Source organism: Typopeltis vanoorti, chromosome 23 (genome assembly GCF_054136105.1).
Source record: "Typopeltis vanoorti isolate ZY-2024b chromosome 23, IOZ_Tvanoo_1.0, whole genome shotgun sequence".
Lineage (NCBI taxonomy): Eukaryota > Metazoa > Arthropoda > Arachnida > Uropygi > Thelyphonidae > Typopeltis > Typopeltis vanoorti.
This window is the reverse complement of record NC_143571.1, coordinates 70,653,391-70,667,800: the sequence shown is the minus strand read 5'-3', so window position 1 is coordinate 70,667,800 and position 14,410 is coordinate 70,653,391. Positions and strand designations below refer to the sequence as shown.

General features: G+C 36.0%; 1 protein-coding gene across 1 annotated transcript in view; it reads right to left on the bottom strand.

The window, feature by feature from the left end:
* Positions 1-14,410, bottom strand: part of LOC150093941 (cell adhesion molecule Dscam1-like) — a 1,598,688-nt gene that overhangs the window by 947,436 nt on the left and 636,842 nt on the right. Inside the window, exon 11 of the mRNA XM_090412925.1 lies at positions 13,696-13,843. Coding sequence (XP_090269051.1) covers positions 13,696-13,843 — 148 coding nt within the window. The remainder of the gene's footprint in view (positions 1-13,695; positions 13,844-14,410) is intronic.

Sequence of the window (14,410 nt, the reverse complement as noted above, 5' to 3'; positions counted from 1 at the left end):
TTTGGACCATTTCCAACATCTCTCCATCCTTCTGAAAACCCGGTTACCAAATCTGGGCACAATAGTCCATGTGTGGCCTAATCAAAGCCTTATACAACGGAACAAGAATCTCCCTACTTCTACACATCAGTGTCTTCCGCATCATTCCCAGAAGCCTTTGTGTTGTCGTCACAATTTTGGTGATGTGTCCCCTAAATTTTAGATCCTTATCCACTATCACCCCCAGATCTCTTATTTCCTCTACCTCCAACAATATATTCTCACCAAGCATAAATTCTGCATCCCACCTCTGATTTCCAAATTTTAAAACCTTACATTTTGCAACATTGAACTCACATCCCCATATGGGGAGTTTGCTTGCCCAATCACTCAATTTATTCAAGTCTTCTTGCAGGGCCACAACATCTTCACTACTCTTTATGGTTCGTCCCAACTTTGTATCATCTGCAAACAACTGAATATCTCCATCCAAATCTTCGCCAATATCATTAATATACAAGTTAAACAGCAATGGACCTAAAACAGACCCCTGAGGCACTCCACTAGTGACTTTCCTTTTCCTGGATATCGCACACCCATACACAACTTGTTAATACCTATCAGATAGCCAGTTTCCAATCCAATTCACTAATCTAATATCCAACCCCATCTGCTCTAGTTTGACTGTCAACTTATTATGAGGTACTCTATCAAAAGCCTTTGCGAAATCCAAGTATATTACTGTGTATCCTTTTCCTCTATCCAAGGAAGTAGTCACTTTATTGTAATAAGTAAGTAGATTACTAAAACATGACCTCCCTTTAGAAAATCCATGCTGTCCATCAAAGATAATACCATTGTTATCAACCCAACTCTGGATCCTAGTTCTCACAAGCTTCTCAATCAACTTAACCACAACACCTGACACACAGATAGGCCTATAGTTTCATGCTTGAGTTCGATCACTTCCTTTATGAAGTTGCACAATCTTGCCCTCCTTCCACACTTTAGGAACTTGACCAAGTGCAAGACTCGTATTAAAAAAATATGTCAAGGCAGGTGTCAATTCCCTGGCACATTCTTTCAGAATACATGGTGATATATTATAAAGTCCCACAGCCTTATTAACATCTAGTTTACTCAACTCACCATACACCCCTTGCTCACCTACAGTTAGTCTCTCCTCCCCATCATCAACCTCTCAATCCCTCCATGAAGTCACATTCACAAAATTGAAAGATCTTTATGAACTGCTCATTAAGTATCTCCACCACACATTCTGCATCAGCTGTCTTTATACCATTTTCTCCAATCAATGTCATACTTCCATAATTATTCTTTCTTTTGCTGGCTACATATCGAAAGAACTCCTTAGGATTCTTTTTGGCTTCATTTGCCAACTGCTGTTCATACCTTTCTTTAGCTGCTCTCACCAACCAAGTCACCCTCCTTGTCTGGTCTTTGCAGACCTCATGAAATTGGTTATTTCCACTTCTCTTATGCTGCCTCCACAATGCCCTTTTTCTCTGTATCGCATGCTTAATCTCTTTATTCATCCATCTCACACCCACCTTATTTAACCTTCTCACCCTGGGAATACATTTAGACATTGCATCTACTAAACAGTTTTTGAAAATCCCCCAAGCTGCATTGATCTCTTTGCCAGCTAACTCATCATTCCATGCTACACCTGCAAGCTGTCTCCTGAGCTCTTCATAATCACCCCCCATCCTTGTAGTTCCACATATACCCTTTTCTCACAGAGGTCCTTGCACTGCTGGCAACCACCCAGGTAATCACCTCATGGTCACTCTCACCAATTGGTGGATGATTTGATACCTCATATATAATTACATCCTCTGATGAGATGACCAAATCCAAGACCCTCAATCCTGTGCCCTCTGTTACATACTGTCTGAGGTGGTTATCCCTCAAAAACTCAAGAAACTCATTTTCTTTACTTCCAGTTGCTATCTCATCATTCCAGTCTATATTGTCATAATTAAAATCACCCATAATGATCAACCTTTTCTTATTTACTTGGCTAATTTGATTACATTTCATTATCACCACCATCCACATTACCTGGTCTATAACAACATCCCACCAAATATTTGATTCCATTCACCTCTATCTCACACCATACTGCCTGAAAACCACTGGCACTATTTCCCCTCTTGCTTCTCTACTTTATATGAAAATAACTCTTTCTCTATCATCAATAGCACTCCCCCTCCCTTTTTATCCCTTCTGTCTCACGAAACACATCATACCCTTCCATCTCTATTCCTGTCAGGATGTCATCCTCTTCCAACCATGTCTCACTTATTCCGACAATCTTTGGGTGAACAGACAGATATGAGCTGTTGTATACAAATACAACAGCTCATTTCTGGATCTACAGCTAGTTCCGCTGATACCACTCACTCGATGTGATCTCTCCATGCTCAACTGGGGGCCATTTCCCTTTCTGCTTCTTCATTTTAAAACCTTTTTCAATTCCAACTGTTTCCTCTTGATCCCTGGTCATCCCATTGGCTGATGCCAACAGATGGTATCAGTTGGCAGAATTATATTATAAATGCCGGCCTGGTTGGCAAAGTGGTTAGTGTGTCCGCTCTCCAGCCAAAAGGCCGTGGGTCCGAATCCCGCGTGGGCATGAATGTTTGTAATTATCTGTGAAAATACTAGTAGTGGTAGTGGGCAGTAGATGGTGCTGGTGTAGATGAGGTAGTTCATAGTAGTTATTGGATTGAGTGGTGGAAATGGAGAATTGTAGAGTAGATGTCCTCCCTTGATGAGTCTTTGGAGGTGTCACGTAATAATAATAATAAATGAAGATATTAGGAAAGAACTTGACATTAACAGCATTTAACAAAGTGTGACCAGAGCTAATTTAAGATGGTATGATCACTTAAACAGAATGGCCATGAAAAGGTTAACAAAAGAGGCGTTTGATGCCAAGATGACAGGAAAAAAAGACACAGAGAAAGACCAAGATATTGGTGGATTGATGCAGTCCAAAGTGCTCTAGAACAGTGCTTCCCAAACTTCTGGATGTCAGGGCCCCCCTTTGGAAAAATTAAAATATTTCACAGCTCCCTCGAAACAAAATCATAACACAGACATATATTATTATAATATATAACATAATATAATATATATATAATATTTATTGTATTTATATTCAGTACAAAACATACAAAGCGAATATTGCAAAAATCAAATGTAAATATTACATTTTTAGCATCCATCTTATATACACATTTGACATGGCACATTATCTCATTTTATATAGATAGATATATTGTTATTGTACATTTGCAGGACAAGCACATGAAACGTAAAACGATTAGTAATAAAGAAAGAATTAAAAACATAAAAGAAGTTTAATAACAATTTAATGTGATGTACGTGTTTCAATACTACTACACCAATATCAGGTGAAATATTTGAAACTGTAATTCTTAGATTTCTGCTTTGAAATGAAACTTATATGAATAAGCATATATTTACTTATATTCATTAAGCGGCGTATGCAGGAAGCAAAATTTGTGAACCTGCACCAATGTGTGATTTTTTTCCATTAAAATATAAAAAATAACAAAAAAGAAATAATAAATAATATAAATTAAATATGTTTCTTTTAAGATAAAAAAAACTACTTAGTTTTAAAATATTTTAAATTTGTTTTCATTATTTCACGCCCCACCCCCCTCAAAAAAACCTATTGCCCACAGTTTGGGAAGTGCTGCTCTAGAAGACAGAAATAGAATACCGGATAATATTGGGATGCTGATAACTGATCAACTAACATGGAGGAAAATGGTTGATTGACAGGAGATTAATAATAATGGATAGTTAATCATATAGTACTGGCATAGCACCTGTACATGCCTTGAGGATACATATCAGGAAATTGATGATGATGATATCATCAGTAGAAGGCTGCCATTGTCGATCCACTGCTGGATGAAGGCCTTTCCAAGATTACTCAAAAACTGTCTATAAATGGCTCTCCTTTCCCATTCACTCCTGCAAATCTGATGATATCATCAATCCACTGTGATTTAGGTGGGCATTTTTCCTCTCGTGGAATCCAATCCAGTACTTCTTTTGTCCATCATTGATCTTGTCTTCGAGCAATATGCCCAGCCCATTGCCACTTCAGGTGTTTCACTCTTCCTATGATGTCAGAGACTTTGGTTTGAGTTCTTATTCACATATTCCTTTTGTGATCCAGTCTTGTAATACCAAACATAGTAAATTGTGTTGTTCTTAATTTTTGAATTTCCTTTGCATTTAGTGTCCATGTTTCACAGCCATATGTCAATATAGGAAGAATATATTGGTTAAAAACTTTTATTTTCACGCATAATGGTAGTTGGCTTTTGGATATAATTTTCCAAATGCTTTTCACCCAAGCATCATGCATCTTTTAATTTCGTATTATTATCCCAATATTATCTGATATTACTTGTTGGTTTCGTAATGCTTTAAGTATTGTACAAGTTTTTACTGAATCAAAGGCTTTCTCATAATCAATAAAACCAAGACATAATGATATATGATGGTATGTGTGTGTGTGTATATATATATATATATATATTAAAGGGATATAAGTAAAATTATAAAGCAGGTGATTATGAAACATTCCATCATCAACTACCATTAATACTATGAAACAACGGGATATGGTGAAAAGTCATTGAGAGAATGGGAACTGATTAGGATCACACAAGCAGTGTACAAATGTATACCAAAAGTCAGGCGAGTACATAGAGTAGGGTTGAAATGGATGGACAGCGAAATCAGGCAAGCATTCTGTGGAAACATATAGAGTAGAAAAGTGGCACACATCATGAAAAAAATGCAATATAAAAGGAAATGGCCAGTCAGTGCAAAGAAAATTCAAGGGAATTCTTCTACTATATGACAACAGGACAATTATTATGATTATTATTGCATCCTCTGTAGAGTCAGCAGACTCATTGTGGATATACTCCTCACACCCCCTATTCACATCACTCTTACATAACTTCAGGGATGACCTCTGATTTTATCCCTCATGCCTTCTACTCTTTTTACAATCTCATCTGGATTAATACAATAAAATAAGATTTTAGCACAATAGTCCAAATGACCAGTGCTTTATACAGTGGCAAAATCACTTCCTTATCCCTACATGTAAAAGCACAACGATTTGCAGCTTTTGCAACACTAGTAATATGCCCTCTAAACTTCAGTCTATGTCAACCATCATCTCCAATTCCTAATCTTATCCACTTCCCTTCCTGCAGTACAGCACTGTCGATGTAGTACACAGCCTTATATTTCTGCACTTCAAAATGCAACTCCTTGCACTTAATGATATTAAAACTACAACCCCACTCCTTTGTCCAAGTAATCAGTCAATTCAAATCTTCCTGTAGGGAATTAACATCAGAAAACAGAACATCCTCATCAATCCACAAAATATATCATTTACAAACAAGTTAAACAGTAGGATCCAAGAATAGAACCCTGGGGCACACCACTGATTACCCTCTTTTTTTTTTTTTTTTGAGACACTGCTTCATTATGTACAATTTGCTAGTATCATTCGGAGAGCTAACCTCCAATCCATCTAACCACCAGTATACTATCTATTTCCAACCTCTGTAGCTTGTACACTAACTTATCATGTGGTAATCTATCAAACGCTTTTGCAAAATCCAAGAATATCCTTATATATGATTCTTCCTTATCTAACACACTCGTTACCTTATCATAAAATGCAAGTAAATCGCTAAAACAGGACCTACCCTTTACAAATCTATACTGACTATAATAAAGAATGCTATGACCATCAACCCAATGCTGTATTCTATTCTTAACCAATACCTTGACCACAACTGAAGTTATACAGACTGGACTATAATAACTGAAAACTTCTGTCCTAGAACCATACTTATGGAGTGGCACTATTTTGCCTTCTTTCCACTCCTTAGGAATCCTACCCACTGCACGACGCTCATTAAATAACAGCGCAAGGGCATACTCAATTGTGATGCATATTCCTTTATAATACGTGGTGATATGTTATCCATTCCCACAGCCTTATTAATATCTAACCCAAGTAACACCTGATACACCTCTGATTCTTTCACTTCCAGTTCTTCTAATACTTGCTCCCTTCTATACATTGCACTGTATAGTCTGCTGCTATAACTATCCACCAGTGTCAACCTTCATAAATATTCTTTCTCTTGCTTGCCATGTAGCAGAAAAATTCTCTCTAATGAGTGGCAGCAAACCATACCTAGTTTGTATTTCAGGTGGGATGTTTGGAAGACAAAGATAGATAAAACACAAAACTGAATTGACAAGACTAAGAATCTTCCAGTGCTAGTATATTTCTTAAAGGATGGTCTTGTTTGTTTCACTAATTTCATTACATTCGTTGCATTTTCAGTAGGGTGAGTGCTGTATTGAATGGAGAAAATACATATAAGTAATTCTTCTAAATTTTACAGAGATGTTTAAAGATAGACTGCCACATGACAGCTTGCGCATGTAGCATGGAACGAGGAGTTAGCTGGAAAAGAGATTAATGCAGCTTGGGGAGATTTTCAAAAACTATTTAGTAGATGCAATGTCTAAATGTATTCCAAGGGTGAGAAGGTTAAATAAGGTAGGTGTGAGATGGATGAATACAGAGATTAAGCATGCGATACAGAGAAAAAGCATTGTGGAGGCAGCATAAGAGAAGTGGAAGTAACCAATTTCATGAGGTCTACAAAGACCAGGCAAGGAGGGTGACTTGGTTGGTGAGAGTAGCTAAAGAGAGGTATGAACATCAGTTAGCTAATAAAGCCAAAGAGAATCCTAGGAAGTTCTTTCGATATGCAGCCAACAAAAGAAAGCATGATTATGGAAGGATGACAATGATTGGAGAAAATGGAATAAAGACAGCTGATGCAGAATGTGTGGTGGAGATACTTAATGAGCAGTTCATAAAGATCTTTCAATTTTGTGAATGTGACTTCATGGAGGGATTGAGAGGTTGATGATGGGGAGTAGAGACTGACTGTAAGTGAGCAAGAGGTGTTTGTGGAGTTGAGCAAACTAGATGTAAATAAGGCTGTGGGACTTGATAATATATCACCATGTATTCTGAAGGAATGTGCCAGAGAGTTGACACCTGCCTTGACATATTTTTTTAATACAAGTCTTGGACTTGGTCAAGTTCCTAAAGAGTGGAAGGAGGGCAAGATTGTGAAACTTCATAAAGGAGGTGATCGAACTCAAGCATCAAACTATAGGCCTATCCCTGTGTCAGGTGTTGTGGTTAAGTTGTTGAAGAAGCTTGTGAGAACTAGGATCCAGTGTTGGGTTGACAACAATGGTATAATCTTTGATGGACAGCATGGATTTGCTAAAGGGAGGTCATGTTTTAGTAATCTACTTACTTATTACAATAAAGTTATTGCTTCCTTGGACAGAGGAGAAGGATACACAATAATATACTTGGATTTCGCAAAGGCTTTTGATAGAGTACCTCATAATAAGTTGACAGTCAAACTAGAGCAGATGGGGTTGGATATTAGATTAGTGCATTGAATTGGAAACTGGCTATCTGATAGGTATTAACAAGTTGTGTATGGGTGTGCGATATCCAGGAAAAGGAAAGTCACTAGTGGAGTGCCTCAGGGGTCTGTTTTAGGGTCATTACTATTTAACTTGTATATTAATGATATTGGCGAAGATTTGGATGGAGATATTCAGTTGTTTGCAGATGATGCAAAGTTGGGACGAATCACAAAGAGTAGTGAAGATGTTGTGGCCTTACAAAGACTTGAATAAATTGAGTGATTTGGCATAGAAATGGGGATGCGAGTTGAATATTGCAAAACGTGAGGTTTTAAAATTTGGAAAACAAAGATGGGTTGCAGAATTTATGCGTGGTGAGGATATATTGTTGGTGGTGGAGGAAATAAGAGATCTGGGGGTGATAGTGGATAAGGATCCAAAATTTAGGGGACACATTGCCAAAATTGTGAAGACAACACAAAGACTTCTGGGAATGATGCAGAGAGCACTGACTTGTAGTAGTAAGATTCTTGTTCCATTGTATAGGGCTTTGATTAGGCCATACATGGACTATTGTGCCCAGATTTGGTAACCGGGTTTTTAGAAGGATGAAGAGATGTTGGAACGGGTCCAAAGGTGACTGACTAAGGTAGTTTCTGACCTCTGGAATGTTGAGTATGAGGAAAGATTGAGAAGATGTAATTTGCAGAGTCTGGTGGAGAGAAGGAAGAGGGGAGATATGATAGAGACCTACAAGTTGGTAAGGGGTTGTTATAAGATCAATGGTGGAGAAGTTCTACAGAGAACAGTGGGAGATCAGGGAAGAACCAGAGGTCATCCCTGGAAACTGTATAAAGAGGGTCTGAGTAGGGGAGTGAGAGGCAGGTTTTTTTCGTGCAGAGTTGTGAATGATTGGAATGCCTTGCCTGAGAGTATGGTGTCTGCAAGGAGTTAGAGTGTGTTTAAGACACGGTATGATGAGATGTGTGTGTGATAAAAGTACCTCCCAGATGAATCTTTGACTCCATGAGGTCTTGGGAAATAATAATAATAATAATAATGGTTAACTGACAAATACTTGTAAGCAGTGTAAGAAGAGCAATGTTTTGGAAGAGACAATAAAAGGATATTAAACAACAGCAGTCCACTCTGTGACAGCTGTTTCTTATTTTATAATTATTATTTATTACTAGTGGTGGTGGTGGGCAGTAGATGACATTGGTGTAGTTGGAGAACTGAGTGAAGACAGTTGTAGAGTAGGTGCCCTCCCTCGATGAGTCTTTGTACTCCCTGGAGGTGTCACATATTAATAATAATAATAATTATTATTATTTTGTGACACCTTGAAGGAGTACAAAGACTCACCAAGGGAGGGTACCTGCTCTTCAACTCTTTGTCTCCATCATTTACACCAATGCCATCTACTGCTTACCACCATTATTATTTTTTGTCTGTAAATTGTGTGTGTCCTAATGGCTAATTTGTCTGTATGAGAGATGAAAAACTCAAGTTTCTGTGAGAAAAACTCTGCTTCCTCCATATGAGATCGGCTAACTCACCTTCAATTAAAAAAAAAAAAAACCACATAAAAATTCCTCCTGTCATGAAGAGAATTGAACTTAGGCCTTTTCCAATCGAAGGGCAAAATGTACTGTTGATCTTCCAGATTGACCTTTGATTGCTATTTTATAATTTTTGATATAATATAATAGATCTTTAACAATAGATCTTGTTTGAGAGAAATGAGGATGAGAAATCAGTTTGTAACTTGGATACAGGGAAAATTAATTGATGATTACCTGTTAGCAGTGTAAGGAAAGCAAATGTCTTGGAAGAGACAACAAAGGGATATTAAACAACAGCAGTCTCAGCATTTTACTCTGGGATAGCTGTTGCTTATTTTATAATTACTGATAATTAAAGTTTGAAAGGGGAATAGTCAGCTGTTTGTAAATGATGGTAATTTGAGGTAGGTAATGGCAGAGAAATCTTATCAAGTGTTGCTGCAAGAAGATTTACATAGGTTGATACTATGAACAGGAGTATGGTAATATTGGTTTGATGTTTTTATGTGTATAATTATGAGTTGTTGCCATAGGAGATGAAATGAAATGATTGTATTAATTAAAGTGCATTCCATGAGGTAGAAGAGACAATACTTGAGAGGCTGATAGTGAATAAGGAGTTGAAGTTTATGACTTTTGTAAACATCACTCAGAGAAATTGCAATAATGAGAAAGATACTGACAAGGAAGTAGATGTTATTGTGAGATATACTGATCAAGTGACAATTTGCATTTCTGTACATAGACCTGGATATCTTGGAATATTGGAAAAGTAAAAGGTCTAGAAATAAATGAATAGAATATTTTGAAACAGTGGAATGTGGACTATGGAAATAGATTAAAGAACATGATTTTGTACAGCTTGGATAATAGGAGATGAGAGAGAGGTAATATGACTGGAATTTATATTAATGAGAAGAGCCTATCAGACAGATATAATATGCACAAAGCAGTAGGTGCACACTGTTGCTGAATGTATTTAACACAAGGTTTAGTCTGCAATAGTGTAATATGTGCAATATGCATAATATTGTATGTGTAATAACATCATGCGATAGGGTTTTTGACTCCACAGATTCTTAGAATAATACTAACATTCATGCTCAAATATAAACTGGGAGCTATCTATAAATATTCCCGGTATTTGTTTGTACGGTTTCTCTGTGGATGACACACAGGCATCAGATTTTTCCAAACATGATTTTCTTCTACTGGCTATGGCTTCTCACCAGATGAACTGAGATTCCTTGTCAATGACAATACTAGAAAAGTAATGGGGGGAAAAACCCTGCAATAACCAGCAGCTTTGACCAGGTGTGTACAAGCTTACCTAGACATGGCAGCACCTATTACTAAACTGAATAGAACCATCAGCACATTAATCAAGCTTCCAAAGTATGCTTACAGATGAAGCAGTAATCCCCTAAGGTATCCTAGGGATTACTGGTTCATCACTGCACTGGATCAAAGTTCAGATTAAAATTCCAGACCCATACCAGATTTGAAGAAATTGTTTCTAAATAGTGCATTACAGCCAGAAATATAAGTTACATTATACAATCATCAAGCACATCCAAAGTTTGGAATATTATAATTCACACGGAACATGTTGATTGATTTTGAAGGTATATATATTAGAATACAGACTGATAAGTAAATAATTAATTTATTGATTTATTGCTGATATTTTGCTGGTATTCTCACCAGCATCTCCAGAGCACAAAAAACAGTTTGTGACAATGCTTGAGACAACAACAATCTGGTGTACAATGGGACAATTAGAACAATTGCAGCTACAACACAAAGACTAAAGTCTTAATTAATGCACTCTATGTAAAAAAAAACAACAAAACATGAGAGATAATAGGTATTAGTTATTATTATTATTATTTAGACCTCCAAGGAGTCAAAAGAATCATCAGCTTGAATATCAGCTCATCATGCAGCACCCTTGTCAAATGCTTTTCAAAAATCTAAAAAAATGGCAGTATATGCCTTTCCCTCATCAACTGCTCTTGTCACTTTATTATAAAAGGCAATCATATTACTAAATCAAGAGCATCCTTTAACAAATCCATGTTGATTTTTACAAATAACATTACCCTCATCTGCCAAACACTGTATATAATCCCTCACTAATTTCTCCAAGACCTTAACAACTACTTATGACACACAAACTGGCCTATAATTAGACACTTCCAGTCTGCTACCACCCTTATGCAATGGCACTATCTTACCTTCCTTCCATTCCCTGGGTACCATTCCTTCAGCCAAATTTTATTGAAAAGCCAGGTCAACGGAGCTGTCAGTTCTTTAGCACATTCTCTCAAATCCTGTGGTGAAATACCATCCAGTCCAACAGCTTTACTGGTATCCAGAGTACTCAGTATTTGGAATACACTCTCCTCTTGCACCTCTAAACCTTGATCCTGCCCTATCTCTCTCTAGTATTAAAACCTCATCCAGGATGAAATACTCCAATAAAGTGCTCATTGAACAACTCCACTATGTTCTCTGCATCAGTCACTCTATTCCCATTTTTATCCCACAATGTCATTCTTCCACAATCGTTTCTCCACCTACTGGCTACATAGCTAAAAAATTCCCTTAGGATTTTCTTTGGATCTTAGTGCCAATCTCTTCTCATATTCCAGTTTTGCCTTCCTCCCATTCTGGTCACTCTCCTGGCCTGCATCTTATATTCTTCGTGTATCTGTCTTCCACTGCTCTCCTTGTATATCTTCCATAATCTCTTTTTCAACTGCAGTTCCTGTTTGATATCGTTTGTCATCCACTTTACAACAAATTGTGTCTGCTTCTTCACCCATGGAATACAGCTTACGATTGCTGCTAACAAATATTCTTTCACAATTTCCCAAGCACTAATGATATCCTGGCCTTCCAATTCTCTCCTCCATGGAACTGCCCCTAGGTGATACCTGAGACTACTATAATCACCCACCTTATAATTCCACATACATTCCTTTTTCTTTGATACACCTGCATGTCTGTTCATCTTCCATCAATTGATCAATATCAATTAATTTTGATAATTATAATTTATTATCATTATCTCACCTTCATATAACAAATAGTTGATTTTCAAAAAGTACACAATACTGATGTTTGATCTGAACACATTCTTCATATTGCTGCCAAGATTTGACTTGAAAACTAATATATTAACTCCACTTCCCATTTCATCAACACCCACTTAGATGATCATCCATGCCTGTGCATTTACTGCTGTGCCAAGGCAAAACAAAATCTTCTTTCATTGGCAAGTTTGCATTGTACTTGATTTCCTTCAAATAACTTCGAAAAATGTTATGAATAGGTGAATATAAAACATACTCTATGTGTGTGTGTGTGAGTGTGTGTGAGCGTGTGTGTAAATATGTAGATAGAATTTAAGTTTTTCACTTTTAGGTAGAGAACTTTTACTTTTTTTTTTTTTTTTACTAAATATCATGCTAAGCATATGTTAAGCTTACATCTAATAGTAAAAATTGGTCTGCTATTTCTTAAGTATCATTTAAGTCACTGAATTAAATAATTCATTGGTAGCCTGAATATTTGATTATAATATACACTGTGATTAATATTTTAGTCATGATATATAATCGATAAGAGACTTCAAAATTTTTCTTTCTAAATAAACTATATTCTAACTGTTAATTAAATCTTATATTATAAACTAATAACCTCTTCACCAAAAAGTTTTTAAATAATTGGGATCTTTCATTAGATATTTATTTTAAATGGAGAAAAATATTAATAATTTATTATTTACTTTTTAAAGAACATATTAAAATCGATCTTTATCTTTCTTTAATATTTTTTTCACAAATACAGTCATCCATAGTGCACTAATTAAAGCTATGGCAAACATATTTCAAAATATGTTAAGATATCAATGAGAACACTGCTTTATAAGTCATTTAGAATTTTGACTTATGACTAATGTAATTTAAAAAAACAAAAAAAAGTTTCATGAATTTTTTTTAATAAAGTAAACTATAAAATAATGCATTTCAGAGATAGGAATGACAATGGCATTTAAATTCGATGGTTCTATCATTAAAAAGAGAAAATTAGATGAATTAGTCATAATTTATTATAGTAAATCACAGGATATTTGACCATTAATTAGCAAGTTGATATTTGGCTTGTATTCCAAATCAGTCATCTCTGTGATTGGTTACACTTAAGATGAGCTGCCATGGAGTATAGTTGAATACTGATTGCTAATGAGTGTCTAGGTATCGTGTGGTTTACAGTACATGCATGATTGAATAGTTAAAAAATAGAAAAAATTAAACATATAATTTAAAATTACAAAAATAAATAAAATAATAATATAATGCATGCTCATTCCAAACAGGCTTAAGATTATTTTTATGTCCTCATAGAGTTAGATTATGGTCTGATCACCTCATAGAGGTAATCATAAGTTATTTAGAATGATATAAATGATTGACTGACTGATAGTTGCAAAGTCTGCACTCCTCATGCAGGCTTTTTCACCTATAGATCATGAAACTGGAGCTTGCTGTAGGTGCAATTCCCTCACTCGTACCGCGGGTCCTCAGCTGGGTTGAGCGGCTGTTTGTCAATGTTCCAGACGACTGTCATTGGCTGGTCTCCTGTAGCATCACACTGCATTCTCACAGCTTCACCCTTGCGTACCGTCTCGCTTCTGAACTTGGTGTCAAAACGTGGCGGGACTTAATGTGAATATATACCACACACACCATATAGCAGTAAACTGCAACTGCAAATTGTCAGCACATCGAATATCAGCTGTAAATGCTGTTTAAATTACAGGTGGATGTTAACTGCATTCCCCAGAAAGGCAACTGTGGCATATTTGTGGTAACAGTTACAGAAAGGACATTTTAAAAAACAATGGGCCACAAATTTTTTTTATTCCTTATTAGATTAGTATGATAACCACTCCTAATATTTCTAAATTTAATAAACTATTACTACATATATCACATAATGTAATAATTCTACAAAATTATACTGTGAAATTTTGTCTGTTACTCTACACCAAAAGTAGCAAATGCAAAAACTGCATTCATTGGGAGTTAAATTATTACTTCTGACAAGAAAGTGGTGTGTGTGTGTGTGTGTGTGTGTGTGTGTGTGTGTATATATATATATATATATAATTTATGAGAGAGATATAATATAAAATAATAAACTAAAATTGCTAATCTTAATGTTTCTCAGCATTATTCTTATGCAATAATTTTTTGGATAAGGAAGTAATTACATAAGATATTCAT